Source organism: Talpa europaea (assembly GCF_964194135.1).
Source record: "Talpa europaea genome assembly, chromosome: 9".
Taxonomy (NCBI): domain Eukaryota; kingdom Metazoa; phylum Chordata; class Mammalia; order Eulipotyphla; family Talpidae; genus Talpa; species Talpa europaea.
Window position 1 is genome coordinate 12550656 of NC_140076.1, and position 27079 is coordinate 12577734.

General features: G+C 55.0%; 1 protein-coding gene across 3 annotated transcripts in view; it reads left to right on the plus strand.

Moving 5' to 3' along the window:
- EPHB2 (EPH receptor B2) overlaps positions 1-27079 on the plus strand; it is a gene marked incomplete at both ends in the record, with an annotated part of 166857 nt that overhangs the window by 63590 nt on the left and 76188 nt on the right. For all 3 annotated transcript variants that reach the window (XM_084241989.1, XM_084241990.1, XM_084241991.1), the window contains one exon: positions 67-751. In XM_084241989.1, coding sequence (XP_084098115.1) covers positions 67-751 — 685 coding nt within the window. The remainder of the gene's footprint in view (positions 1-66; positions 752-27079) is intronic.

The window sequence follows — 27079 nt, forward strand, 5'->3', positions numbered from 1 at the left end:
CCTCTTAGACAGGGTGTCTGCAGGGGCTGAGCCCTGCTCCCCACCTGACTAGCATTTCCCCCACAGTGGGAAGAGGTGAGTGGCTACGATGAGAACATGAACACGATCCGCACGTACCAGGTGTGCAATGTGTTTGAGTCGAGCCAGAACAACTGGCTACGGACCAAGTTCATCCGGCGCCGCGGCGCGCACCGTATCCACGTGGAGATGAAGTTCTCGGTGCGAGACTGCAGCAGCATCCCCAGCGTGCCCGGCTCCTGCAAGGAGACCTTCAACCTCTATTACTATGAGAACGACTTCGACTCGGCCACCAAGACCTTCCCCAACTGGATGGAGAACCCATGGGTGAAGGTGGACACCATAGCAGCCGACGAGAGTTTCTCCCAGGTGGACCTAGGCGGTCGGGTCATGAAGATCAACACGGAGGTGCGGAGCTTCGGGCCGGTGTCCCGCAACGGCTTCTACCTGGCCTTCCAGGACTACGGGGGCTGCATGTCCCTCATCGCCGTGCGGGTCTTCTACCGCAAGTGCCCCCGCGTCATCCAGAACGGCGCGGTCTTCCAGGAGACATTGTCGGGAGCCGAGAGCACGTCACTGGTGGCCGCCCGTGGCAGCTGCATCGCCAATGCAGAGGAGGTGGACGTGCCCATCAAGCTCTACTGCAACGGGGACGGCGAGTGGCTGGTGCCCATAGGGCGCTGCATGTGCAAAGCTGGTTTCGAGGCCGTGGAGAACGGCACCATCTGCCAAGGTAAGGGCCGCAGCAGGGTGGTGCCCCTGCAAGAGCACGGCGTTGGTCTTGGCCGCAGATGTGGGTCTGGCAGCTGGCAGCCCTGCTGGCCAGGGCAGTAGCCAGGAGTTGGCCACCAGGCACTCTATGGCCAGGGTTTCCAGGTGCTGTTCCCCTTTTTGGAGGGAGGCATTTGAATGGCACTTCTCGAATGGTGGTGTGTATATGACTAGAAGGGGCATATGAAATGATTTCAATTATATGATGTTAAACATTCCACATTTTAATTTCTACAAGACTATTTATTAGTGATGGGGAGTGGTGCTTTATGTCTCATTTACAAGAGAGATATGGTTTCCTTTTTTTTTTTTAAGATTTATTTATTTATGCATACAAGAACTGGGGTATAGGCCAGAGGTGTGTGTGGTGGGGGGTTGGGGGGGGTGAGAGGATTCACCAGAGACAGAGTGGGGATCAGAATAGGCCAATCCACTGAAATACACTGCTAAGGGGAGCAGCGGGCAAGACAGGAGAGGTCTGCCATGCCATGTGGGTCACCTCCCTGGCTGGGATCGAACTCATGTTGCAGTGTCTGGCAATAGAGATCTTGCTAGCACTGTGTCTTTAACCCTGGCACAGGAAGACCCAATATGGTGTCCTTTTTAAGAAAACGTATAGGTCATAGTGAATGATCTAAGTTAAAATTTGTTGAGATTTTCCTGTATCAGTCAGTACAGGCCAGGCTTTGCTGAAGTGACAAAACCACACAGTTTATTTCTCAGAATACTACATGTCCATGTGGGTCAGCTTAGGATTCCTCCCCCTAGGAGCCAAATGGATAGAGGAGCCATGGTTTGGGATGTTGTGATCATCAGGGCAGGAGGAAGGAGAGAGTGTGGCAGTTTTACACTGGAAGGCCCTCACTCGGTCCTCTGTACGTTTCAGAGGTGAAAGCAAGCCACATGACTACTGCCAATACAAAGAGATGGAGCAGTGCAGTCTCACTGTGAGTGGGCTCCTGGACCCTGCTTCTACTGTGTGCTGAGTACTTGCTGTGTCTGACTATGAACAAAAGTTCTTTTATATCAAGAAATTGAGGCTCAGATTGCTGGTACTGAGAGTAAGTGGACAAGCCAGTCTTAACCTAGGTAGGATGGTCTTAAACCTTCTGAACTACCCTACCACTTAATTTAAGGAAAAATATTAAGTAGACAATAGTACACATGGTGTTTGATTGTGGCAAAGAATCACAAAGATAGTTTGCAAACTTAAGACGTTTCTAAGAGGCACTTTGTGGTAGAAAGAAAGCTATAAAGATAGACTTGGGTTCCAGTCCCAACCCTGCCAGTTGATAGCTATCTCTCCTGGGTGAAGTATGTCACCCTCTTTCATGAGGTGGTTGTAAGGATTCAAGAACTGAAGACCTATAAAGAACTTAGAATGGTTTCTAGTATACAGCAAGAGCTTAATAAGTATTAGTTCATGAGATGATGTATACCAAAAGCCCAGCCTGGAGCTGGTGCTCTGCCGCAGGAGCTGCGATGGCACAGGTTTGAGGTCTACTTGTGCCCCTTGCATTCCCCACTGGAATCAGATCTCCGGGTGCTTCATGTGCCAGGTGAGGTGTTTGGACCTTATTCCTGGGGCCCTGGAAGGAGCTGGTGAAAGTTTTGCCTGGGGGAGGGCGTTGCAATGATTATCACCTTTATTAAATGCCTGTGCCTTCCCCTTCCATGCTCTGAGGCTACAGAGGTCCCTAGAAAGGTAGAGGGTGCAGGACAGGAACAGTGGCCTGTGGGTAAGCTGTTGAATAATCTCGAGAGAGGGTGGCTGCCTGCAATGGGCACCCACAGAGCTGGGAAAAAGGAGAAGTAAAATCAAGAGGTACCTTGATAATGAATCAGACAAGATAGGAAGACAAGTTGGAAAGGAAGAGTAGAGGAAGAGGCAGAGAAGCAGGGGGTTCTAGCTTGCAGGGAGGAGCTGGAAAAGGAATTGGGGAGCTGGAAGCAAGGACTGGTTTCTTGGGGAAGATCACAGATCTGGTTTTCTGTACTTGAGAGTAAAAGTGTGCTGCGCTGGGACGCTGCAGGTAGGGCCCGGGGGGGTAGAACCCGTCCCTCACGTGTGGCTTCCTCACTCACCTAAGCCCGTCCTGCGTCAGCCCTCATGCTGAGTCTCAGGTAAGAGAGAAGGATCCAGCGATGGCGCTGCCCTCTCGAAACTCAGTCCAGTGGAGGAGACAGACTGTAAACGAGCAAGGGTGAGAATGTGTTAGACTTGCATTCATAGGAATTGCTGAGACTGCAAGAGGGCACAGAGAAAGAGGGAAGGCTTCACAGAGGAGGTGGCGTTGGCACTGAGTCTCGGGAGAGGGTGTGTTGACTCGGTGGCCCAGGTCTTCTGGAGGATGGATCTGCATGAAATAAAGACCTGGGGGCCTGAGTCAGGGTGACCTATTAGCTGGACCTGTTCACTGGGATGGCCATGGCTTAGGGGTCAAGGAGGGATGCCCAGGCGGAAATATGCCTTTGTTATCACCGCACAATAGGTACCCCCAAATTTATCGATGTCACAGAACAAACATTTATTATCTCACAGTTTCTGTCTACGGAGTCCAGGAGTGGCTCAGAAAGTGTCTCTGCCTCAGTGGCTCCCTAGGCTGCCATCAGGCAGTTGCTTCAGTTTCATCTGAAGATTTCACTGGGGAGGCATCTGCTTCCACTTGCACTCACCACAGGGTTGTTTTCAGGCCTCAGTTTTCACCACAGGTGCAGTGGTTTCCCCCAGGGCAAGTGAGTTGAGAGTGTGCAAGAGGGTACCCAAGACAGAGCCACAGTCTTTTTATAACCTCCTCTCAGAAGTGACATCTCACCACTTCTGCTATATTCTCTTCATTAAGTGCATTTAAGTTCAGCCCATGCTCTAGAGGAGGCAATGACATGGGATATAATGCCAGGAGGTGGGGGGGTCACTGGGGCATCATAGAGGTTGCCCATCATGGGCAGGCAGGTTCTCCAAGTTCAAACTTGTCCTTGCAAGTAGCGGGTGCTGGGGGTTATGCTGGGCAGGGTGTGGCCAACCCGGACTCCCTCCTGCTTTCCTCTTCTACCACCCACCCCCACAGCCCTCCCAAGGCCCAGCCCAATCCAGCCAACCCCTGGGTGTGAGTGGAGGCCAGTCCGGGTGTGATTAATGATCTCAGGGAGCCAGAAGGACACCAGCTGCTGCTGTGGCCTGGGCCGCAGTCACCAGATGTGGGGCTGCTCCAGCGCCAGTCCCAGCCTCACTGGGACTGAATGTGTAGGAACAGGGATTCCAGCTCCCATTGGAGTGGTTCCTCCACCTGACGCTCTCAGCCTGCACTGGAGGTGTGTTGAAATGCAGATTCCTGGGTCTGGCACTAACCTCCCCGGGGTCTGGTTCTGTGACTCTGAGACGGACCAAGAACCAGCATTTTCAGACAAGGAGCCCTGATGCTTCTGTAACACAGGACCATTATCTCTGGGAGGCACGATGTGAAACACCTCCCTGGCCAGATCAAACCAGGCTTTAGGTGACTTTGTGACCCCAGGCCCCACCACCGTCCCGGGGAGCTCTCCATCAACGGTGGGGAGGGGCCGCCAGCAGAATCCCTGGGAGGGTGTGGTTTGAAAGGACCCATTTAATATTGAAACAAGCATGATAAAGGGAAAATCCATTGCTTTGTTAATAGCAATTGTAGAAAATAGGCTGAATAAAGACAGGGAGCAGGTGAGTCCTCCTGGGGGGTGGTCAGCATCCCAGGGGTGGGCTAATGACAGGCACAGAATGGTTCACAAAACCACGGCTAAAGTGCTTCAAGCTGACCATCCTCCGATGCTGCCTACTGTGTGGGGGGTACAGTGGGGCGGGGAAGGCTGGCCTGGGAAGCCCATCAAGCATTCACCATGTGTTGAGAACCCATCTATGGGCCAGGCAATGCCAGTGTGGGGAATGCAGAGGCAAGCAAGAGGGATGCATTTGTCCCCCGCACCCCCATTTTTTGTCTGGGTGGGTGGAAAGGGATAGATAGATGGGTGGGGAGAGAGGAGGGAATTGTAGAAGAACCAACCTCTTGAATAAGAGCCCTACCGTGTGACCTGCAGGGGGCCTTCGTGGGTGTCATGTATCTACTGGGTGCAGGAGCTAGGGCGAGACTCTCCCCTAAACATGCGCCTTTTCATTGTGTACCGAGTGCCGCTGCCCTGCACTGAGCATACAGTGCCAGGTAGGAGACTCTTTCCCTTCTGTGATTACAGTCCTCAGGGTCACAGTCCCCACTGGGGCTTGCAGCCAGCAGATCTGCCGGGGTGGCAGGAGGGTGGCCCTGGAACGCCTTGCAGTAGTTGCTCCCACGTGAGCCCCCAAGTCTGTTTCCCTGACTCTTTCCAGATGTTTCTGGGTTTGAATGTGAATGTAGCCCTGCCTCGGTTTCTCCAAGTTTTTGTTTCCTGATTTCACTTAGTCTCTCCTTTCCTGCTGGGCCCTGCCCTTCGGAAGCCCCCCAGCCCAGCCACGAGGGGCCCTATCCTCCAATCCCCCAATAGCAGGCCCGCATCTCTAGTGGATCTGGAGGCAGTTTCCACACTGAGTGTGATTGCTGCGATACTATCGGGGCATAATGGGATTTTTTTAATATTTAACTTGGACAGGGAGAGGGGCTGCGAGCCAGGCGGGCGGGGTGCGGGTGGGAGAGGTGGGGGATGGTTGCACGCACATGTTGATCCTCTGGCTCCAGCTCAGACTTCCCAGCTCCCAGCTGCTGGACTTCTCCCACCTCTCCCTGTCCTCTGCCCTGCCCTGCTAGGCAGCCCAGAGCCGTGCTCTCCCCCCTCCCATGGCCGCTCCCAGACCTTGGCCTCAGAGACCCAATTTAGAAGCCTAGCTCTGCTTCTTGCCAGCTGTAGACCCTCCCCAGCCTTTGTTTTCTCATCTGTAGAGCAGAATAAACAGAAGGGCTGCTGTGCAAAGTAAATGAGAAAATACCTAGAAAACTATCCTAAAAATAAGAATAAGGACTTTTACAAAAGTTGTCTTTTGCCTGCGAAATTTTTTTTACCTGATGAACTTTTTATTTTGAGGAAAAAATAACTTTTCCTTATCACGAAACCCATGCAGTCATTTGTAGACTCTTTAGAAATGACTGATAAGCAAGAAGGAGAAAATTAAATCATCCAGAGATAACTACTGTTAACAAACCTGTTCAAATCCTTCTAGGTATATTTACACGTATTGATTTTTTTAAAAAAGAAAATATGGATTCCTGCTAAAAACACATGAGGATTTTAGAGTTACCCCTCTGGGGTGGGTATTTCCCCACATCATGTTAGATCTCCACCATCACTCGAGGAGAACCCCGTAAGCCGCACGTGCCACCGTTTATTCTCCAGCCCCCGTTGATGGACATGTGGATTGCGGGCAGGTTGTCACTGTCTTAAACAAATGCAGCCGTGACCTTCACTGTCCCTCTGTCTTTTTGCACTGACGCTGGTATTTACATAGGACGTGTTTCCAGGAATGCAATTGTGGGGTCCACCAGGGTGTGCTTTTTTTTAGCATTTTTGACATGCATTGCCAAATTCCCCTCCAGAAAGGCTGGGTGCGGTTACTGCCCTGGTAGCAGTCTTCCAGGACGCATCCCGGCACTCACCAGCACGGGATATTCCATCTGTGGCTTGATTTCTTGTTTTAGTCCCAGAATCCTGTGCTTCCCCACAACCATAGTAGGGAGGGGACCGGAGACCAGGGGTTCTTTCTGGTCCTCAGAGGGCAGCCTCCTTCCCACCCTGCTTTCAGCTCCAGCCCTTCCCTCTGAGGCTGGCCCAGTGGCCCAGATGTGTCTGGCATATCTGTGGCATATCAGTCAGTCTCAGGGTGAGGAGGAGGGAAGCCGCCAGCTGGCAGGTCAGTTTGGGCCAGGGAATGAGTGTGAGGGTTGGAATGTTGGGTGGGAGGAGAGGCCCAGACGACCCTCCTCCCCACCAGAAAGTTCTGTGGCTTCTCTTCAAGGGCAGGTTGGAGACACCTCTATGAACTCCCAGGCTCAGGCCAGGGCTAAGACCACACAGGCCAGCCTTTGAGGAAGGGAGCTGGATGAGGACCCCTTTCCTATCTGCGCTGAGAGTATCTGTTCTTGTTCACAACTCCATCTGGTCGTTCATGATGTTAGGGGGAAGTGATGTCCTGAGTTAATCCCATACAGGCTTTGTGGACCCCACCCCCACTCCAGACTAAAGCCATCAAGACTCTGGGAAAGACAAATCCCATCACCACCAAGGGAGGGTGGCTGGGACCTGAGGGTGGAGTTGGGCAGCCAGGTTGGGTATAAAAACCAAACACGTGGGCCTTGGGCTCTCTCTCTGGCTCGCGATCGCTCGCCTCCTGGCTTTACCGCTCCTGGCTGGCGGCCAACTCTGAGAGCGCCATTTTGGGATTCCTGATCGGCGGATCGGGTAGGACTCATTTAAAACTTTGTCTCCCACTTTTCTCCCTGAGCTGTACATTTCCTCATTTCCCCTTCCCTTGTAAATAAACCTTTTATTAACCTTTCACGTGTGCCTGCAGTAGAGCATTGATAAGTCCTTTTAAGCGCGCGGGTGAGGACCCACAGTCAGGCACCCCGTTTTGTATCAGGGTTGCTCTACAACAATGAGTCCACATGTCTGTCCGTGAATCCGCCTGTCTATCCATCCAGTCATCCAGTCATCAGAATCACTGCACTCCAGCTTCCAACCTTTTTGTTTCTTGGGCAAGTCATATCTTCACAGATGATCAGGAAGCGAACCCTCCTAGGCACCTACTGTGTGCTTGTCCCTGGAGCAGGTTTGGGGACTGCAGAGATGATGAAGGCCCTTCTTGCCCTCCTGGAGCTCTCAGACTGGGCTGAGGAAGAGGGCTCAGCTGTGATTGTAACCTTAGGGCACTTAAAAGAAATGGGGGAGAGCCAGGGTGGCTTCCTGGAGGAGGAGCCATTTCCTAGGGTTTCGGGAATGGGAGGAACTGAGAGCAGGAATTGATCCAGAAGATGGTCGGAAATGATACTGACTTTGTTTAACCCTGACCTTCTGCTGACCCCCAGGCAAAGTGCAGCTGTCGTGGAGAGGGGGTTGTGGAGGAGAAGTGCTCTTGCTCAAGGGAGGAAAAAGGGTGAGCAGGCGGGCAGGACTTGGGTTCCACATTGTCAAAGGAGAGTGAGGCAGAGACTGAGGGGAGTCCTGAGAGCCCCAGAGAGGGGCCAGGTGGGTTGAGAGGCACCTTCTGGGTGTGAGCAGCAGCAGCACTGGGTTCTATGTTATGCTTCCTTATCTCCCTGAATCTTCTGTGTATGTGCTAACTGATTCAACACTGTTTTACAAATGATAAGACTGAGGTCCAGAGAGGGCCAGCAAGTTGCCTAAGGCCACACAGCCAGTAAGCAGCTGAGGCAGAATAGGAACCTGGCTTTCTCCAACTTGCTGGGGCAGCTTATTTACTGCAGGGGGCAGATGCTAGGGACCCTAAGATGGTGGAAGAGAAAGTACTTGACAGTTAACTGCCAGAGGGGCTCATGAGCAGGCCTGTGAGACTTCAAAGAGGGTTCACCCCAGTGGGGTAACCAGAGGGTTTTGGGCGGAGGCAGGGAGGCCAGTAACTGGGCCTTGAAGGACCAGTTGCTTTCATATGAAGACATGTTGGGCAGGCTGGAGCATGGCCCCAAAGGAGCAAAGGCTCGGGGTGGAGAAGCCCCCATGGGCCTCTTCTCCTCATGTTGAGGGGACACCAGGCCCACAGGAAGGTGGCCCAGCACCTCTGGCTAACCCCCAGGCAGAGAGAAGAGCCCCCGGAGGCCCCCCACAGCATTTAGCAAATGCTCCCCTCATTCCCTTCCTGCACAGTTACCCCGCTGTATTCCCCCATCTGATTAGGAAACTGAGTCCGGGGCCCATGGTCACTAGCGGGTTACCGGGCTGGGTGTGCTCACCCGTGGCTCCCCTTCCCTTTCTTCAGCTTCTCGGACATGTCAGGCCAGGCTTTAAGCAGGAACCGGTGCTCACGGGTGCAAGGCCCTCCGTGGACAGGCAGCTCCTCACCCCGGCTGTCATTGCCCCTCGCCTCGCTCTCACAGAAGAGGACACTGAGACTCCGGAGCAGTGAGCACTTGTTCATGGTGACCCAGTGAGGAAGGGCTGGGATCTGAACCCAGGCCATCAGCCTGAAGCCACCAGGTTGATGGGTTTGGTGGATTTGGTCACAGGCTGCTTCCAGAACACTCCAGCAGGACCATAAACAGCTGGGAAGTTCCCCTCCCTCCAGCCACTGCCTTTTCATCTGGCTGGGCTTTGGGATCTGGCGCGAGAGGCCCATTTATTGAGGAAGTTTATGCATTTAACAGTTTAAGCCTTTCTAAGCCTATGGTACAACAGGATTTGGGAGCCGTTAACAATTCTGTGTGGTTAAGAGCTTTTCATTGCTCTGCAGCAGCTGGCGCAGACCCCACGGGCCTCACCCCACCCTGCTGGGACACCCCCTCTCTGGAGCCCTTTGTCTTCAGCCCCCGTCCCACTGCTTCTCTGTTCCTCCTACCCGCAGCCTCCAGAGACAAACTGACCAGACAGGGCAAGGGAGTTACCCAAGGCCACACAGCAGGTAGAAGACTTGGATTGAGACCTGGCAGAGAGCCACCCTGCACCCCTGACTCCCTTGAGCGGGTGGATGGGAGGCATGAAATCGTTAATTCCCCACTGGCAGAACTTACAAAGCCCCCTAAAACCAGCGCCAAGGCCTACCCAGGCTTGGGGCAGGAAGGGAGCAGGATGACGTGCCAGGTGCGCTCACCTTGTCAGGTACAGAGCTAGGATCAGAACTCAGTCCTCCCGAAGTCCTAATGAAAATTCTTCACACTATACCAAGCTGGTTTGTTTTTTTCCATAGCTTAGGGGAGAAATGCCATTTGTAATTATAATGTCTTACATATGTACGGTATTTATTTACTTACACCCGCCTGGTTCCAGAAAAGATTAGAGGCTGCTTTTGTGTAGCGTTTGGTCTCTCCCTGTGACATACTCGGGTCTGAATGATACCCACATGAGAGACGCCAGGCGATGGTGATTATCGCCGTTTTAGAGACCAGGAAAAGCCAAGCCAAGAGAGGACACGATTTTCCCAGGGTCACTTTGCACTTTGGGGGCAGAGCCAGGACTAGCACCCTCTGCTGTGGGGATGTGTCTCTTGGTTATGGTAATAACCCAGCCAACCAACAGGCCAAGGAGAGGGCCACAAACACACATCACTCCCATTTCGGTAACACACACACACACACACACACACACACACACACATGAAAATAAAATGTCTTTTCCAGGGACCCAGCCCCCTGGGTACCTCCCATTGGACCCCAGGGCAGATGAGAGCCCAGAGAGGGAGTGGACAACACTGGCTGACCCTTAAGCCCAGGCTTAGTGTCTAATGCTTTCCTGAATCCTCCCAATCCCCGGAAGCTGGGTATGGGTGTTATTCTCGCTTGATAGACGAGGTCTTGGAGACTCAGCAAGGTTAACTCACGCTGCAAGTAAATGGTGATGCCAGGAGTGAAATCCAGACTCTGTCCTCTTCCCACTGGAGTATCGGTATCGTGCTTCATCTCAGTACGATTTTTCACAATTGTTACCTCATTTTATGCTTAAAAACCCTTGGAAATAAAGGGGGTATTAGCCCCAGTCTTCAGATGAGGAAATTGAGCGAGGTAGACTGAGCTGCCCGAGACTCACTGGTAGGAGGCTCAAAGCTGGGACTAAAACTGGGTCAGTGGGTCGGTTTGATTCTGACACCAAGGCTCTGACCCTCCCAGCCCCCTGGCTGCTGATCCCCATTCTGAGACAGCTCTTGAACCCATTCAGTTCAGACCTCTGCTCCACCGCTGTGGCCACTAAAACCTTCGGCCATTCAACACTGTGGCCACTGAGAACTGCCAAAGTTGAGGCCACCAGTGAGGTCCAGTGGCCAGTTCCTAGGCCTCAGTGTTTGATAAAGGTGACTACTGTGTCTCCTGGTACCACCGGCTCCTGGTGTCCCTGCCGCCTCTGCAGCCATTTCCTGCTCATGTCCCACCCCCGCCTCAGAAGGCCTGGTGCTGAGTCCCTGACCTCCTCTTGTCGCTCCCTCTTTTTGGGTGATTCTATCCAAGCTCATAGCTACAAATGCCCTCTCTGGGCTTTCTCCGGCCTTCTCCTCTTCTCTGAAGTTCTGACTCCCGCCGCAATTGCCTGCTGGACTCTCCACTCTGCTTCCTCCCGGCCCCCTGTGGTCTGCTCTCCACCTGCAGCCAGAGGTCCCTCTACAACTTAGCTCATGCTCCTCCTCTGCTCAGAATCTCTTGGGGACCCTCATCTCAGGTAGAACAGAAGCCAAGGTCTCAGCTCCCGCAAGGCCCTGCCCAGTCTGCTGGCTCACCCTTGCTCTCTGACCAATCTGCCATCTCCTCCTTCCCTCCACACAGCAGCCGCCATGGTTTCTCTGCCTGGAATGTTCTTTCCTGAGATAGCTGCATTGATTGCTCTCACCTTCTTCAGGTCTCTGTTCAGATATCACCTTCTCACCTGAGTCCCCCGTCGCCCTGTTTTTTATAAGGTCCACCCGCTTCCCAGCTGCGCTCCTCTCCACCGCCCTGAGCGCCCCTGACATGCAGCAGGTTCACGTGCTTCTTCCTTCACTGCCTGTGAAGGTCCCCTGGCTGGGAGGCAGGCTTCATGAGGGTGGACATGTCTGTCTGTTCTGTCACCACTATTTCAGCTTCCAGGGCAGTGCTGAGCTCTTAGAAGGTGCTCAATAAATATTTGTTGCAGAGCCCGCTCGCCTGGTGTCAGATCTGGTAACTTCCCAGCCCTGCTGTGAGGATGATACTAGCCAAGGCCTCTGGCAAGGCTAGGCTTCTTCCATCCCCCTCTGACGAGCTCCGGGAGGGCCCGACGTGCCTCCAGCAGGTGTGTCTGTGTCCCTGACAGATGTTTCTAGGCACCAGTGGAGGGTCCTTATTCTGGACACTCAGCATTTCTGGTAAGATCTCAAATCCCTCTTGGAACCTGGGGCATTAGAGAGCATCTTTCACCCTTAACTCGTGTTGTTACGTTAACAACTGTGACGGCAGTGCCTGCTCGCCTCCCTGCTCTGTGGTCCTAAACCAGAGCCTGCTGGGGGATGCAGCTCTTCAGCAGGAGCTTATTGGAGCCCGCCATGTGCCTGGGTCTGTGCAGACACAGCTGGAGGAGGGAGAGGAAACCCTCGGCTCACCCAGCCTCCTGCTCTCAAGTTGAGACCAGCCTCTGCCTCTGTCAGGTCCTTCTCAGCATCTGTTTCCTCCTTGTTGAAGGGGGCTGGCAGTCCCAGCCTCACAGAATTTGGGGGTGGCTCAGTGGAGTTAAAGGAGCTCTGAAAACAGGCACAGAATGGGGAGGGGTGGAGTTCCCCTGCTCCAGGAAGGATGTTCTGGGTGGGCACCAACCCCATACCCTGGTGTGCTCCTGAAGAGCAGGACCCTGGGTATGTGTCTGAGGGGGAGAAGGGGGTAGGCCATGGTGCCTGGTAATCCCCTCTCAGTTATAAGCAAGCCTGGGCACACAGCAGGTGCCTAATCCATGCTTGTGGAATGTCATTGTTTTACCCAGACTGGGTGCTTTTATTGAGCAGCACAGAGGGGCCTGGGTCCAAAATCAGACTGCTCCCTCCTTTGCCCTGGACTCTGGCACAACACTCCCTCCCCTCCACCCCTGGAGCTCAGTGTCACAATCTGTAAAATGACTCTTAGGCGCTGCCAGACACTGATTCTGTTCTCCCTGGTGCTCACATGCCCCTTGAGAGGCTAGCAAGTGGCTGTGACCAGCTTCAGCATAGGATGATGACCCCAGGTTGCCTGCCACACCCCAGACACCCACTAGCAGCAAGACTGAGCAAAGTAGGTAAGAGCCAGCCTCCTAGATTCAAATACTGGCTCCAACATTTATTGGCTCCGCCAATTCTGAGGATGGACGGATCCTAGACAAGTGACTCACTTCCCGAACCTTGATCTCCTTATCTGTAAAATTGGTATAATCATAAGTAGAATGATATAGGGAAAGTTGTAATGACTTAATGAGATAATGAAAGTAATGTGTTAGGCAAAATGCCCAGCTTATGTGATCAGCTGATTGTAGCCTGGAAATTGCTACCTAAATGTTAAGGGTTGTCACCATCCCCTTTAGCAGATGAGGAAGCTGAGATTCAGAGAGAGCAATTGATTGCTTCAGGCCACATAGCAAGTAAGGCCCCGTAACGCCAGCTGTCCGACGGAGCATGAGAAGAAGGCTGGGTGGAGCTTAGGGACCAGCCAAAGCTCGTTCCCATCTCTGTTCCTGTGTCCCCAGCAAATTCTGTACCCAACAAGGGCTTCATGTTATCCTGGGTCCTTCCAGGCAACCTGACTCAAGATTTCTCCCTTAAAGGCATCGCCATCCGATTAGCAGCATTTGGAAGTCCTGAGAGTGCCCGCTGGCCTTTTTTTGTTGCCTGGTCCAGTGGTGCGGCTTTGGGAGCCCCTCATCTGTATCCCTGGCAACCCGGGCCTCGGCTGCCCTCCCCCAACACCCTGCTGTCAGAGCTGTCTATCTGTGGGAGCTCCCTGGAGGCTCAGGGAGGCTGAGCATGCACACGTGTGCTGGGTCAGTGCAGTGCTCCCTGGCAGGCATGTACTGGGCCTGCTGGGAGTGTGTGTGTGTGTGTGTGTGTGTGCAGGTGCACAACTCTGCACACTGGCCCAGCATTACTGTGTGGCTGGAACACCCCTGAACATATAGAAGCATAGGCTTGTATTTCAGGGGTGGGTCGTTCACATGCCCCTGTCCAGGCAGGTTGCCCAGGAGCTTGCTGCAAGTCACTTCTGCCCTTGTATTTGTGTGTGCCTGCATCTCTCTGGCTTGCCCCAATACATGTGTGTGCTGGTAGAAGCGTATTCTCGCGTGTGCTGGGACTGTGCATGTAGGAACATGTGTGCCAGCCAAACCAGTGTGCGTCCGTCCATCCTCACCCTAGGTGTCTCCAGATGCAGTAGGTGTGTGTCCATTCATGCACACCCAGAGTGTTTCCACAAGTGCCTGTGTATGTTGTATTAAGCCAAATGTACATACACTTGAAAATGGGCATTTATGAGCATGCGTGTATGTGTACACTGGATTAACTAGCAGAGTGTGTGTGTCTGTGATATATACGCACACGCACACACTTTCTGGGGACCAGGATGGCAGGGGCATTGATTTTCTGTCTCAGAGAATCCCTTTGAGGTCCTCTTCATGTCTCTTTCATGAACCAAAGACAGCGATTCCGACCTTGTTCTTAAAGCACATGGGGCCCATTTGGCAACGAGGCTCCGCCCCCTCCGCTGATGGCTGTGTTGGAAACTCCTACACGCAATCTGCTTATCATTCACAGGCAAGCGTGGGGGCCCTGGAGGCGCAGCGAGAGCACAGGGCCAGGGTCAGGCTCCTCACGCAGGCTCAGAGGCTCACTGTTTTCTATTCATGTGGCCTTGGGCATTTCCCTCCACTTCCCAGAGGCACAGGGTGGCGGGTCGGGTGAAGCCGTGAATGGTGAAGCCCCGCCCAGACTGGGGATTGTCATTCCTGTCACATCTGTCTGGGTGTTATGTTTACGCAGCACTTTCACTGCTTCCTGGCATGAAGAGAGGCTCATGTCTACACTGAACCCCAAAGCAAGGCCAGGAGTGGTGGGGCTGCAGAGGAGCTGTGGTGCTTCTGGGAGGAAGGGAAGCCCCTCCACAAACCCTCCCCAGCCTCACCACCCCGGGACATAAATCCCTACTGTGCAGCAGCCCCGGGCTTCATGCACCTCTGCCCTGTCCTTGGCCACTGGTGTCAGCCTTCCACTGAGTCACTGAGCCCAGGGCACTGCAAGGTATGCCCGAGCCTCACAGCGGGCAGCAGGTGCAAGGCAGAATTGGGGCCCAGGGCCAGCTGACCCTGAGCCTTCCACCGCTGCATTCCAAGATGGCTTCCCGGAGCAGGCAGGGTGAGGAGGCCCGACCTTGATGGATACCCAGACCCACAGGGGACAGGAGGGCACAGGAGCCACGGCACCGTGTGCAGAGGTGGGAACATAGCAGGCAGGAAAGCAGGCACTTCAGCCGCCTGCCTGCTCGGCTCTCCTGTCCCTGCCCCTCCAGATGGGCAGCCCTTCTCCAGGGTCCCCTCCTGAGCCCCTCACGCTGCCTGCCGTCTTTGTGGCCCGGGAAGAATGCCTCTCTTTATCTCCCGGACGCCCCTTCCCTTTGATTCTCCTCTCCCCGGCGTTTCTGCTGACCTCTGCGTGTTGGGAATCCAATTAGAGGAGCGGACAGAGAGAGTGACAGCCGCGCCGAATCCCGCCTCGGCCCCTCCGAGCACGCCTGGTGGAGCGGCAGGCGGAGGGCCTGCTTGTCATGCTGGCCCTGCCTGGGCTTTGTGGGGATTAGCTGTCGGGGGTGGGGCGCTCCGCAGATGGGACCAGAAGTGATGCTGGTGAATGTCACGTCCCAGTGGAGAGTGGAGGAGGGGCCCCCCGCCCGGTGTGCAGTCCAGCTCAGAGAAGGGGGAAGAAGGGGACCAGAGCGGATGGGCGGCAGGCTGGCCTTGGCAAGGAGTCGGCCACCTTGGCCTGTGAGGTGTTCTTGTGGTGACGGTGGCCCATTGGGCGTATTTGGTTCCCCATTTGAGGCTTCGAGGGTCCCAGCCCGAAGCTAGACTGATGTAGATCTGGCAGCCCAGCTCACTCTGCCTACTGTGGAGACTCCAGAATCCCCACCTAGGAAGTCAGGGGCATGGGTGTGATTGCAGAGGTGGGGGGTTGTCTTGAAACTTCACTTGCTGAGCACTTTACATGTGATAGAGGCGTGACGAGCTAAGGCATAGGGAGGGGACAGCCACTGAGAGAGGGCGTCTACAGAGCGGCCCACCACAAGCCACTGCTTGGCACGATTACCAGGCTGAGGCTAAGACCATGTCCTTCTCACGCACCACCACGAAGCTTCCCTCCTGCCTTACGCCTAAAGAAACCGAGCCAAGGCTGTGAAGTCAGTCCTCAGCAGAGCAGGGACTTCTTGGACCTTCTCCCTGTCTCCCATGTCACCCTCACCCCATCCTCAACCTCCTGATCTGCAGAGTCCCCAGCACCCCCTCCTCAAGGAGAGATATGGTGTCAGAAGGAGTTTGGGTCCTCAGGGAAAGCAGCAGCCTCAACTGGTCCCCAGGACACCAGGCAGAATATGTTCTGACTCTTGGCCCTCCAGAAATGGCCAGAGCCTATAGTGTGCCCGACCTCATGCTGGTCCAAGCACAGAGGGGCATCTGACAAGGCCTCTGCCTCTAGCAGCTCACAATGGAAAGATGAGTAGGTCCTGATGCCCAGCTGGTGGAGTGTATAAAGGGGAGAGCTAGGAACTGTGACAACCTATGGGGGGAGCTGGGAGGTGGGGATGGGACTCTGCTGAGCCTGGGAGTCCCCGAGAGCTTCCTGGAAGAAGGGGCAACTGAGCTGAGACCTGGAGGACAAACAGAAATGACTTTAGGAGGCCCTGGAAATTTCAGGTCTGAGAAGAAGCACAGGTGTGGGGCCTGCCAGGGTGGGGCACTTGCCCACCCCTCTGCCTTTGTTCATCCTCATTCCACAGCTGCCTGGGCTGGGCAGGGCTGGCCCACCTCCCTCCCCAGAGCTCCGGTGGGGCGGCACAGCTGTGGCCGCCTCCTGAGCCTGGTGGAGGTGGCAGCATTTGGGCGCTAGCATCTCCAGTAAGAATCACCATGGGGTGGGATTGGCAAGCCCGGGCCTCCCGGAGCAGCCCCTGTCAATTGTGTGAGGAGACGCAGTGTCGGAGAGCACACCGGTAGAGGAGTGGCCTTTCTCTAGCTCGTGCTGGGTCCCTGACGTGCAACCCCAGGGAGCGATTCACCCTTCCCCTGTTTACAAGTAGGGACATGATTCAGCGGCTAAGAGGCTTGCCCAGACTCACAGGCCATGTTAATTCGGGGGGCCAGCACTGAAACTCAGGACCCCCACACCTTTCCCACCACTCCGGCTGCCCCAGTCAGGGCTGACGTGAGTTTATTGGGTTTGTGTTTTTGCTATTCCCGCCCCAGCGCGGGGCCTTGCACACAGTGAGGGTGGGCAAGTGGCAGGACGGGTGGAGAGAAGAATGGAGAAAACCAATCAACCGATTCTTCCTTACCTGTTGCCTTTAAAACAAAATGTAAATGTGTACCAGCCCCTGCCAGGGAAGGCAGCATTAAATACGAATCAGTCTTTTAAGTTCGCTTCTTGTGAATACAAAAGGGGAGGGGTGTGTACACCTGAGAGAGCAAGAGAAGACACCCCATCTGCTCCCCACACCTGCCTGGGCCTGAAAACGCGCACTCAGGTGGTGAAACACACACAGCCACACCAGCCCCTTGGCGTTCACGTTCCCGCCCACTCACACCCCCTTGCAGCTGGTGCTCACACGTCAGCCCCCGCCAGGGGCCTCCTCCTCCCCCCACACCCCACCTCCCCACTCTCCATCCCCTACCTCCCCACCAGGGACCCCCGCCTTGCTCTGAGTTGGGACCCCTTCCCGGCTGAGACCTCACTGGGCTCGGCCCTGGCCCTGCCAGCTCTTCCACCCTGCAACCCCTGCCAGCCCCTCCACTCTAACCTTCACTCCTCCCCTCTCGCCTCTCCCTGGCTCCTTCAGTGTTCTCCTTTCTGTGTGTCCCCTGGTGCCTCTACCCCAGGGCAGCTCCAGTCTCCCCCAGTCCCTGCTCCCTCTGACTCCTCACGCTGCACATCTGCTGTCCTGTCAGTCTCCGCATCTCACCTCTGAGCCTCCAGCTTCCCAGCGTGCCCACTGCATTCTCTCTCCATCCCTCCCTCTTTTCCCCTCAGCTCCCCAACCTTTTTTCCACTCAGGCTCTTAGGGGAAGGGGCGCCAGTGCCTGGACAGGCCTGCCCCGGTGAGCTATGGCTGGGGAGTGAAGCCCGCTCCTCTGGATGCAGCCTTCCCCCTTGGGGAGGGACGTGGTGCACACTCCCCGGGGCAGCTGCCTCGCTCTCTTTCCTTGCAAACCCTGGATTCACTGTTCACTGGCTCTGCTCACTGGGCGCCCCAGCCCCGTGCCCAGCCCAGGTGAGGCCTGGGGGAAAGCAGGCACCGGCTCCGAATTCACCAGCAGCGGCTCACGTCCCCTCCCTGTCCCCGCAGGTGCCTCCGCCTCTGCGCCTCAGTTTGCTCATCTGTGGAAGGGGAACAGAGTCGGCCTGGAAGGGCTGTGCAGCCCAGATGAGCTAAAACAGCAGAACCCCATTTGGGTCAGGCACACCGTAGGCGCACAGGATGGCTGTGGAAGACAGAGACGGCGCGGCCCTCTCTCAGAGGCCTCAGCCCTGTGAGAGGTAGACGCATGGGAACCCAGCCCCTGGGGCTCCCATAGGCTGGGGGAGCCCATTTGCCTTGGGGTCAGGATGGGAAGGAAAACTGAGGGGTCAGGTCAGGTCGGGGCCCCGGGTCGGGTCGTGGAGGGTCTTGGTGCCCGTGATGCTAGGATGGGGACCTCAGCAGGAGCCATTGCTGGGGAGCCAGCCTCGGGCCTGCCAGCTTGGAGTCCACCTCAGTTGAGGGGTTGCCCTCTGGGGGTCTGCCCCTCTCCTGCCAGCAGAGGCTAGTTTGACTAGTTAAACAAGAAGCCATGCACCCAGAGTGGATGCTGGGATCCCCGGGGCTAGGGTGGGAGTGGGAGGGACGCCAGGCCTGCTCCTCCCCGTGACCTGACTTGGGCCCTGCCTTTCAGGAGCTGACCCCCACCCCACGCACACACACCCACACTGCCTAAGAAGTCTAGCCCCAGACGCTGCACCCTCTGCCCCCTCCCTCCACCTCCCTGCGACCACCCAGCCCAGCCAGCTGAGCTGGAGGGGATCAGAGGCTGTGAGCAGCCACCTCCCTCCCGCCCACTCTGGACCCAGGGGTCAGCAAGCTTTCGGGTGTGGGAGGGGGACGGAGACTGTGATTCTTTCCAGAGGGGCCGGGGGTGGAGGTAAGAGCAAACATCGGGCAGGTGTGTGAGAGAGCGAGCTCGCCAGTGCGTATGTGCCTGCCAGGGGGCTGCAGATGTGTCTGGCTGAGGACTGGGAGGGTGAGCCCGTTGAGAGAGGAGACAAAAGAAGGGAGTGAGCTGAAGAAGCCAGAAGCCGCTGGGGTGGGAGGCCGAGGCATTTGTATGCAGCCAGAGCAGGAGCCTAGCAATGCTGGCTCTTGAGAGGAGTTGATTCCCTGGGCACTGGGGGGAGGCAGAGACGGCAAAGCCTGCAGAGCCCTCCCTCACGCACCATCCTGCTCAGCTTAAACTGTGCAGGTGGGGAAACTGAGGCCGGAAAGCCACATGGCAATTGACTGACAGAGGTGGCAGTGGAGCCCAGCCAGCCCCTAGGCCAGGGTTCTTCCCACCAATGAGTGCTCTGGGGACTGCACCCAGGTACCGAGTTGGAGACATGAAATGAATAATGACCATTGATGTGAACAAGTGCGCTGAGCAAACCTTTGATGAAAACTGGTAACCCTCCCATGACCTATTAAATCTGTGCCATTTTATACCCACCCCCCTTCACAGATGGAAAAATGGAGGCACAGAGCGGGGAGGTAGCGTGTTCCAGCTCATACAGCTAGTGAACGGCAGAGCCAGGGTTCACACCCCTGCCAGCTGCACCCCATCTGTGTTGGAAGTCACTGCACCATGCTGCCCCCCAGAATGTGAAGTCCCTGAAATTCAGGGACTATCACAGCTCTGTCCCCCTAGCACCAACCCAGCAAGTGCTCAGGGATGCTTCCCGAGTGTGTGAGTGAGTGAGCGAGTGACTTCAGCACCAGCAGATCTTCCCATCCAGGAGTCTGGCTCTCTTGGCCCCCATCCCCACCCCCAACAGGCAGGTGTTGGCTGTGCCCTCCACAGGGCCAGGCCCCACAGGTACAAAGCCAGGGGCGCGCCTGGGCGGCCCAGCCCCTGCTCAGGCTGAAGCTGCTAACAGGCTGGAAATCTCTTTTGTCAAAGCCTGCGCTGCCTCCAACCTCCTTTAATTAAAGACAATTAGTGCTTTCAGCCCCTCTGCACAGCTCAGCTCCCCTGTTTGCAAACACACAGCTGCGGGAGCTTTGTGGGCCCCCCCTCACTGCCGCCCCCAGCCCCGCTTCCCCAGAGACACACAGAGGTGCCTTTATCATCAGCACTCAGGCGGCAGCACCAAGAGGCAGTGCCTCCACTCAAGGGAGGGATGGGAGAGCTTTTCAGAGATGGGGGGCGGGCAGCATGGAGAGCTGAGGCCCCCAGGGTGGCCTGGCACATGTGGGTCCCATGCTTCATGGAACATGCCTGTGATACCAAATCAAGCTGGTGTAACTTGGGGAGACCTGTCACCTTCCTTTCTCACCCTCTGCCTCTACAGCTACCCATGTGTTTTCACCCAGGTCCCTATATCTGACCTGAGCACTTGGGGGCACAGATACTAACCCTGTGCCCACCTTCAAAGGAAGGAAAAGGGAGAAATAGCTTTTATTAAGCATCTGCTGTGTGCTAGGGCCCTTGCTAAACTGAGGGCACAACATAACTCTTTCTAGACAGAATGGCCAACTTCTGAATTATTCAGTAATGTGGCCAAGCACAAGTAGGAAGTAGCAGAACCAGCATGCAAGGTGGGCCTTTGGACCTGGGCGTGCTAGTTGGATCTGAGCATCCTGGGAGCCCAACTTCTTAGAGGTCAAAAGGTCTTATGAACCTGCGTCCTGTGCCTGGTAACCTCTGGCACCTCTGGGCGCTGAGAGGACACAGACAGCCGTGCCCTCCCAGAGCTCCTGGTTAAAGGGCAGATGCCACAGGCAGTGGCTGGCTGCAGTCATGGCTGGCTCTGCAGAATTCTCTGGTGGCACAGTGGAGGAGTGGCTGTTTTCAGGGAGAGTGGGAACATTCACACTCAAGGGAAGAAGAGTTATTCCCCCAAAGAGGATAGTAGGTAAGAGCAGTCTAGGCAAAGGTCAGGGCCAGAAAAGAAAAGCAAATTCCAGGAAAGGTGAGTGGCTCAGGGAGCAAAGGGGCTCCTATGCCCATGATGGATGAGGGAATAGAGGCCTGGCAGGCTGAATGACTCAAGTTCAGGGAGCCAGGCAGTGCTACCTGCTGACTTTGGTTGATGAGGGTCTCCCCACTGGATTCTCGACTCCCAGTGGGAAAGCAGGTCTCGTTTTGCTCACCTTTGTATCCCAGGGCCTAGCCCAGTGCCCACATGGAGCAAGAGCTGCATAGATACCTGCTGAGTAAATGAAGTGTCCCAGCAATGGCAAGGGAGAGCCCTGTGGCTGCCATATTCCCTTCCTGGGCCCAGGGCAGACATCACAAATCCATCTCTGCACTCTTCCACCCAGTCCAGGAGGGCTGCAGGCAGATTCCTTGGAGCTGTCATGTGCAGTGAAATGTATGTGTCGCCTCAGTCAAGTGCAGACTCACAATTTGCAGATGGAAACTTCTAAGCAGAAGGCATAATCATAATCACTGAGAATTTACTGAGTGATTTCCACATACTAGATACACTTCTATGTGCTTACTGTATATTTAATGCCTACAATGCCCCTTTGACATTGGGGATTCTTCTCATGCTACAGAGGGGATGCTGAGGCACTAAGACATTAAGGAACTGACCCAAGAGCAGGGCCGGATTCCAACTGAAGAAGCCTTGCTCCCAAGTCATGCTCTCAACCCCTAGGCCAGACCACCTCTAGTCCACTGACCTGGGACCTCCTGGCCCCCACCATGGGCCACCCTGAGGGCTGCTGCACATGGGGCCCCACTAGGAGGCCCTGGCTTCCTCCCCTGAGTGGAGACCAGAAAGCCGAGTCAGAGCAGGCAGGCCAGGCCGGGCCTGGGATCCATCTGCCTTTCGGCAGCTTCGGGCCGTTTCCTCCAGCCTGGACAGCTTCCCAGTGGTGCCTCTACAGGCCCTTTCAAGTCCCCTGGCACCCCCAGCCCCACTTCCTGTGACCCCTGGCCCCAGCCTGACCCGCTTCACTCAATTTCCCAAGATGAGTTGCAGAAGCTTCGGGGTCTGTGTGCAGAGACGGGAAAATTAACGAGCTGCTCCCCGGCAATTGGCGGTTTCCAGGCACCAGCTGGCCTGGAGTATTTACTCGGCACCCTCAGAGTAAGACAATGAAGTGGAGCTTAGGCTGGGGTGCGGAGTTGTCTACAGATCAGACGGAAACCCTCCTACAATGTTTTTCTAAGGGATCAGTGCCTAAGAACAAGTTTCCAGAGAACTGCAGTCTTTATTCATTGTTATTAATGTGTGATGTATTAATATATGTAGTGTCTACTAGTAGAGATTGGGTCATTTATTTAGCATTTACTATGTGCCAGGGTCCCTCCTTGGGTTACCCTCTTGAATCCTCACCACTTTTTCCCTGCAAGGTAGATATGATTATTCTTTACAGACGAGGTAACTGAGGCTCAGCAAGGTGAGGAGACATCTCCCGGGTGACACAGAGAGTTGCGATATGAACTTATGTCCATCTGACTCTAAACCATAAAACAGGTCTCTTTCCTAGTTGTTGACTATATGTAGCATAGCACTGTGTTAGGCATCAAGGATGAGCCAGGACCAAGAGAAGACCCACTGCGTGCTGTGCACCTGCTCTGTGCCAGGCATAGAGTGAGAATGTAAGACCCCTTCCTTGCCCTGGCAAGTGCTGTGTTAGAGATCTATTCTTTATAATACATGAGCCCAAGAAGGTCTGATCAGCTCAGATTGGTTCTGATGAGGGGCGGGGCTTCGTTGAGAAAATGAACCTTATTTGGGATTTCTCTTTGCATGCAAGAGACCCAGATTTTGGTCTGGAGTTTGGTAAAATCGTTGGTTGGGGGTAAGAGGACCAGAGAGGTCAGAGGGACAGTTGGGACAGAGTGAAGGACCTAAAGTCCTGGCTGAGCTGCTGTGGTGCCAGAGACCTGGGCACTAGCCAAAGAGAGGAGACCTAGGCGGTGGGAACTCAGGTGCTGCTGGCACCATCCTGTGGCAGGACAGTGCCCCTTAGCACCACACCGCAGGCACTTTCCACTGTTCCCTAGGCCTCCTGGTGGGGTTGGGGAGGAGGAAACAACTGGCTACTTGACCGTTGAGCCACCTCCTCCTTGCTGTCTTCCAGGAGCTATAAATCAACCTGTTGTCCTCCAGTCCCCAAATCGGGCCGCTACTAACTCACCGTGTGATCTGGGGCAAGTCACTCCTCTGGCCCTCAGTCTCTTTTAAAGTCAAAGAAGGAGCTAAACTAGTTTGCAGTGGCCCTGCTTCCTCTGCACCTCAAAGTTCAATGAGATAATGAGTGAGAAAGTTCTGCCTTTGGAGAGTTCCCCCTTGGGTGGGGCTGGGGCTGGGAGTTTGGGACTTCCCATGACATTGGACCCCAGTCAAGCTAGGACGTTTATCTGATGACCTCTCTGCCCCATGCCTTACCCCCACCTAGGCCCTATCATATTCCTTTTCACCTAATCACCCTTGAGGTATCACTTAGTCCCCATCATCCTACCCCAGGGCTAAGACAACAGAGTGTGTATATGGGCAGGGGCCTTGGCAGCCCTAAGTCTCCTCCCCAAACCCAGCCAGCCCACTGGCAGCCCCTGGGTCACCCTTTATTTAAATGAGCTCTGCTCTGCCTTTGGGGTGAGATGACAAGGGCTTAAACCAGGGAATCAGAAAAATCTGGTCTCAACTTGACAGCCCATTAGCTGTGTGAATCTTGGTGAGTTCCTTGCCCTCGCTGAACTCCACTTTCTCATTTGGGAATGGGGTGGGCCAGAGAGAGAAATGGTTCTTAGCCCACGTGTCTGAGAAGCACCCACCCCAGCGCCACCTCTGAGCAAAGTCTGTACTCTGGGCACCACCGGCCTAGGAGATCCCTGGTGGCCAAGTACAGCTCTGTTGGACCCCTTGTGTCCTGGCGACCAGGGCCCCTGGCAGCACCCCCCCTTGGGATGTCCAGGCCAGGAAGTAAACTTCTCCTCTCACTTTCTCTCTCAGCAAGACTATCCACTGAGCTAGCCTCTCCTTGTGGGTTGCTTGGGGGAATACGGGGCTAAGAACCATCCTGGCTGGGCACTGGGAGTGGAAGACCGAAGCCGTGTTCGGGAGATGTGGGGCTGAGCCTGGGGAGCCTGGCCTGCTCGGCTGTGTGGCCCTAGGCACCTGCTGTAATATGCAAGCGTGGCACCTACTTCTGGATATCGGGAGGAGTAGGAGAGGACAGCAAATTTAGGCACGCCTTACCAGATGTCCCGCCTGCTGGGAGAGATGGCAGCCTGGCAGGGAGCAAGGAAGCCACTGCAGGACACTAGGGCCCCTCGGCCCCCCAGGGGACCTTCCACAAGGCTCCCACTTGAAGTGGTGATGTCGCGAATTCATGGAACACGTGTGGCAAGAAAATAAGGAACAAATGAAGATAGAAATTATGAGCCCCTGGAAACCACGGAGGGGTGGGGTGCAGAGTTGGTACTCAGGGGGGAGGTTCTTTCAGAATGAAGGAGTCAGGATGGAGGCCTCTGGAGGGTAAGATGAGATGACAGTGAAGGCAGGAGGGAACAGAGCGGCAGAAGGATGTGGCAAGGGGAGGATGGCCTTCCAAGTCTCTCAGCCACTCTAAACCTCAGTGTCCTCGTCTGTAAAATGGGCATGAGGATTAAAGGGGGACTGGGAACAAGCCAGGCATCGCTGGGACTCTGTGAACAGTAGCTGGTGTTAATCTTCATGGTGGGTGGGACTGAGTGTTCTGCCCACCCCACCTGAGATTTTGCAAGTGCCCTGCACCCAGCAGGGTTTGGTGAGTGTCGGTAGAACAGTCATATCAATAGAATGAGGGATGGACAGGTAGATGGATGGACAGACGGAGGGGCAAAGGATGAACAAGTGACTGCAGATCTTATTCTCTACACACAGGAGCTTAAATCTTCTCTTGTTTTTCTTATCTCAACCACAAGCCCTAGCCAGCTGCTGACATTTAGTACCCTTTCAATTGATCTTTTATAATTTATTATAATTAGGTAAGTTATAGTATGTCCTTATGCTATGGTTCGGTATTATAATCCATTATGGTTTTTCAAGTCACACTTTTCAGGTTAACAAAGGACAGCCACATCCATCATTCGCATAACAACCTGACAGGCATATCTGCTTCTCCTCTAGAGAGGAAATCCAAGCTCAGAGAGGTTCAGTAACTTGTCAAAGATCACACAGCTTATAAGAGGCAGGACTGGATTTCAAACTCTGAGTCTTTTGTCTGCATGTGGCACTGCCTGCTGGAGTGGGTCGTTCTGGGTGGTGCATTTCAGGCAAGTTGGATCCTGACATGAAGGTGTAAAGGAGGGTGAGGGAGGCATTGGAGGGGGTAAAATTTGGCATCAAAGATTGAGGATGGGACAGCTTGATACCTGTTCAGGGGCTCAGTCTGGCTCCTTCTTGGGGGCACGAGGGACCTGTGCCCCTGGAAGTTAACCTGGAGATTGGCTTTTGAGGGAGAAAGGGAAGACACAGTGGAGGGATCTGGGAGATAGGTCAGCAGCATCCGAGGCCTGGGGACAGGTGGGCAGACCCAGATTTTCCTGGGTGAAATGCATGGCTGCCAGCATCACTGCCCACTGGCCACATGACCACAGCTGGTGACTTCACCTCTTGAGGCCTTTCCTCCTCTGCAAAATGGAAGCTACCCTGGGAGAAGAGGGAGCACCTCCCATCCAGAGCCCTCAGCACAGAAGCCCTTAACGCCCCATGGCTGGGCTTCCTGTCGGTTCCCAGGAACCGACTCTACTCCTCTTGCTCCACCTCCTTGCCCTGGCCCCCAAATGTGCCCCTGCCACTCCCTAGACTCCTAGCTCTGCGGTTCAGAATCATAGTTGCCAAGTTTATATATTTGCTCATGTTTATTTATTTACTGAGACCTACTGAGTGCCAACCTCAAGCTCAGCTCAAGAAAGATATAGGGCGCCCTTGTCCATTACTCCAGCTTCTCTGGGAAACAGTAGACTGGCAGCTCACGGGGCTGAGTGCTATGATGTAGGCAGACACACCACGTACAGTGGAGGCAGGAGGAGGGGGCCCCAGTGCATCCGGGAAGAGCTGGACCTGTGTGCCCGTGCAGGGACGATGCTGAAAAATGGGGGAAATGAAAGGAAACTGGCACCTACTTTGTACCATGCTGTGCCCTCCTTATTCACCTCTCGGTCACTCATCCTTGTAATGTGTCATTGTAGCTTCCTTGTGTCCCTCTCAACAGCTCTGGAGTCCACAGGAGCAACACTTATCATTCCCACTTTATAGAGGGGAAACTGAGGTTCAGGAGGGCTCAGCCACTACCTTCCCCGCTTTACAGATGAGGACACCAAAGTTCAGAGAGGTGAATGCATTCGCTCAAGGTCACACAGTCAAGAAACTAGCTTCAGCTGAGATGCATCTACTCCCAGAGCTCCCAAGGTGGGGTAAGGTGGAAGGGTGAGCCTGAGGTAGGGCCGACGGAGGAAGTGAGAGCGCCGAGCCTGGCAGCTCTAAAGCTGCGTCCTGGCCAGGCTGGCTGAGGCCACTGGCCGCGCTGCTTTACAAGGCGTGGGGCTGGCCTGGGTTGTTTTGCTTCACAAATGCACGCCGCTCATCTGGGGTAAGTTTGCGCCTTTATGAGTGTTCTTCAAAAGCCTAGCTCGGCTCAGTGCCCGTCACCATGGAGACGGCTCTGGGTGGCTGAAACCGGCCGCCCTCTGTGGCCACGCGTGAAGGCTGCCAGGTGCTGGGGCCGGCGCCACGCTGGGTGGGGCACCCACAGAGGCCTTTCCTGAGACACACTCGAGGGCCAGAGGGCGGGAGGTGCTGTCCAGCTCCCTTGAAATGTGAAAAGGTCAAGTCCACTTCATTGACAGCAGAGCTCTGTGCGCTGGGGCTCCTCTCTTGCCCCCCACCATGTGCCTGTCTCCCCCCGCCCCCCACCACTGTTGGAATTGGGTCCTGCTAAAGCCAGGCATCATGGGGTTGGGTTTGAATTCTGAGTTTGGCCACACACACACATACCCTAAAGCCCTCACAAAAAAACGCCATCCATCAATAGGGAAACTGAGACCCAGGGAAATTATTGGCCCAAGGTCACCCATCAAGGCAGCGGCTGGGCGAAGCCTTGGTGTCTGAGTCCAGGGCTCGTTCTGGGCCACCGTGAAGCTCGTCAGTCAGACCTGAGGTGTGGCTGGCCCCACTGCGGGCCACAGCCAGGGTGCAGCCAGCCCTCATCTGGAG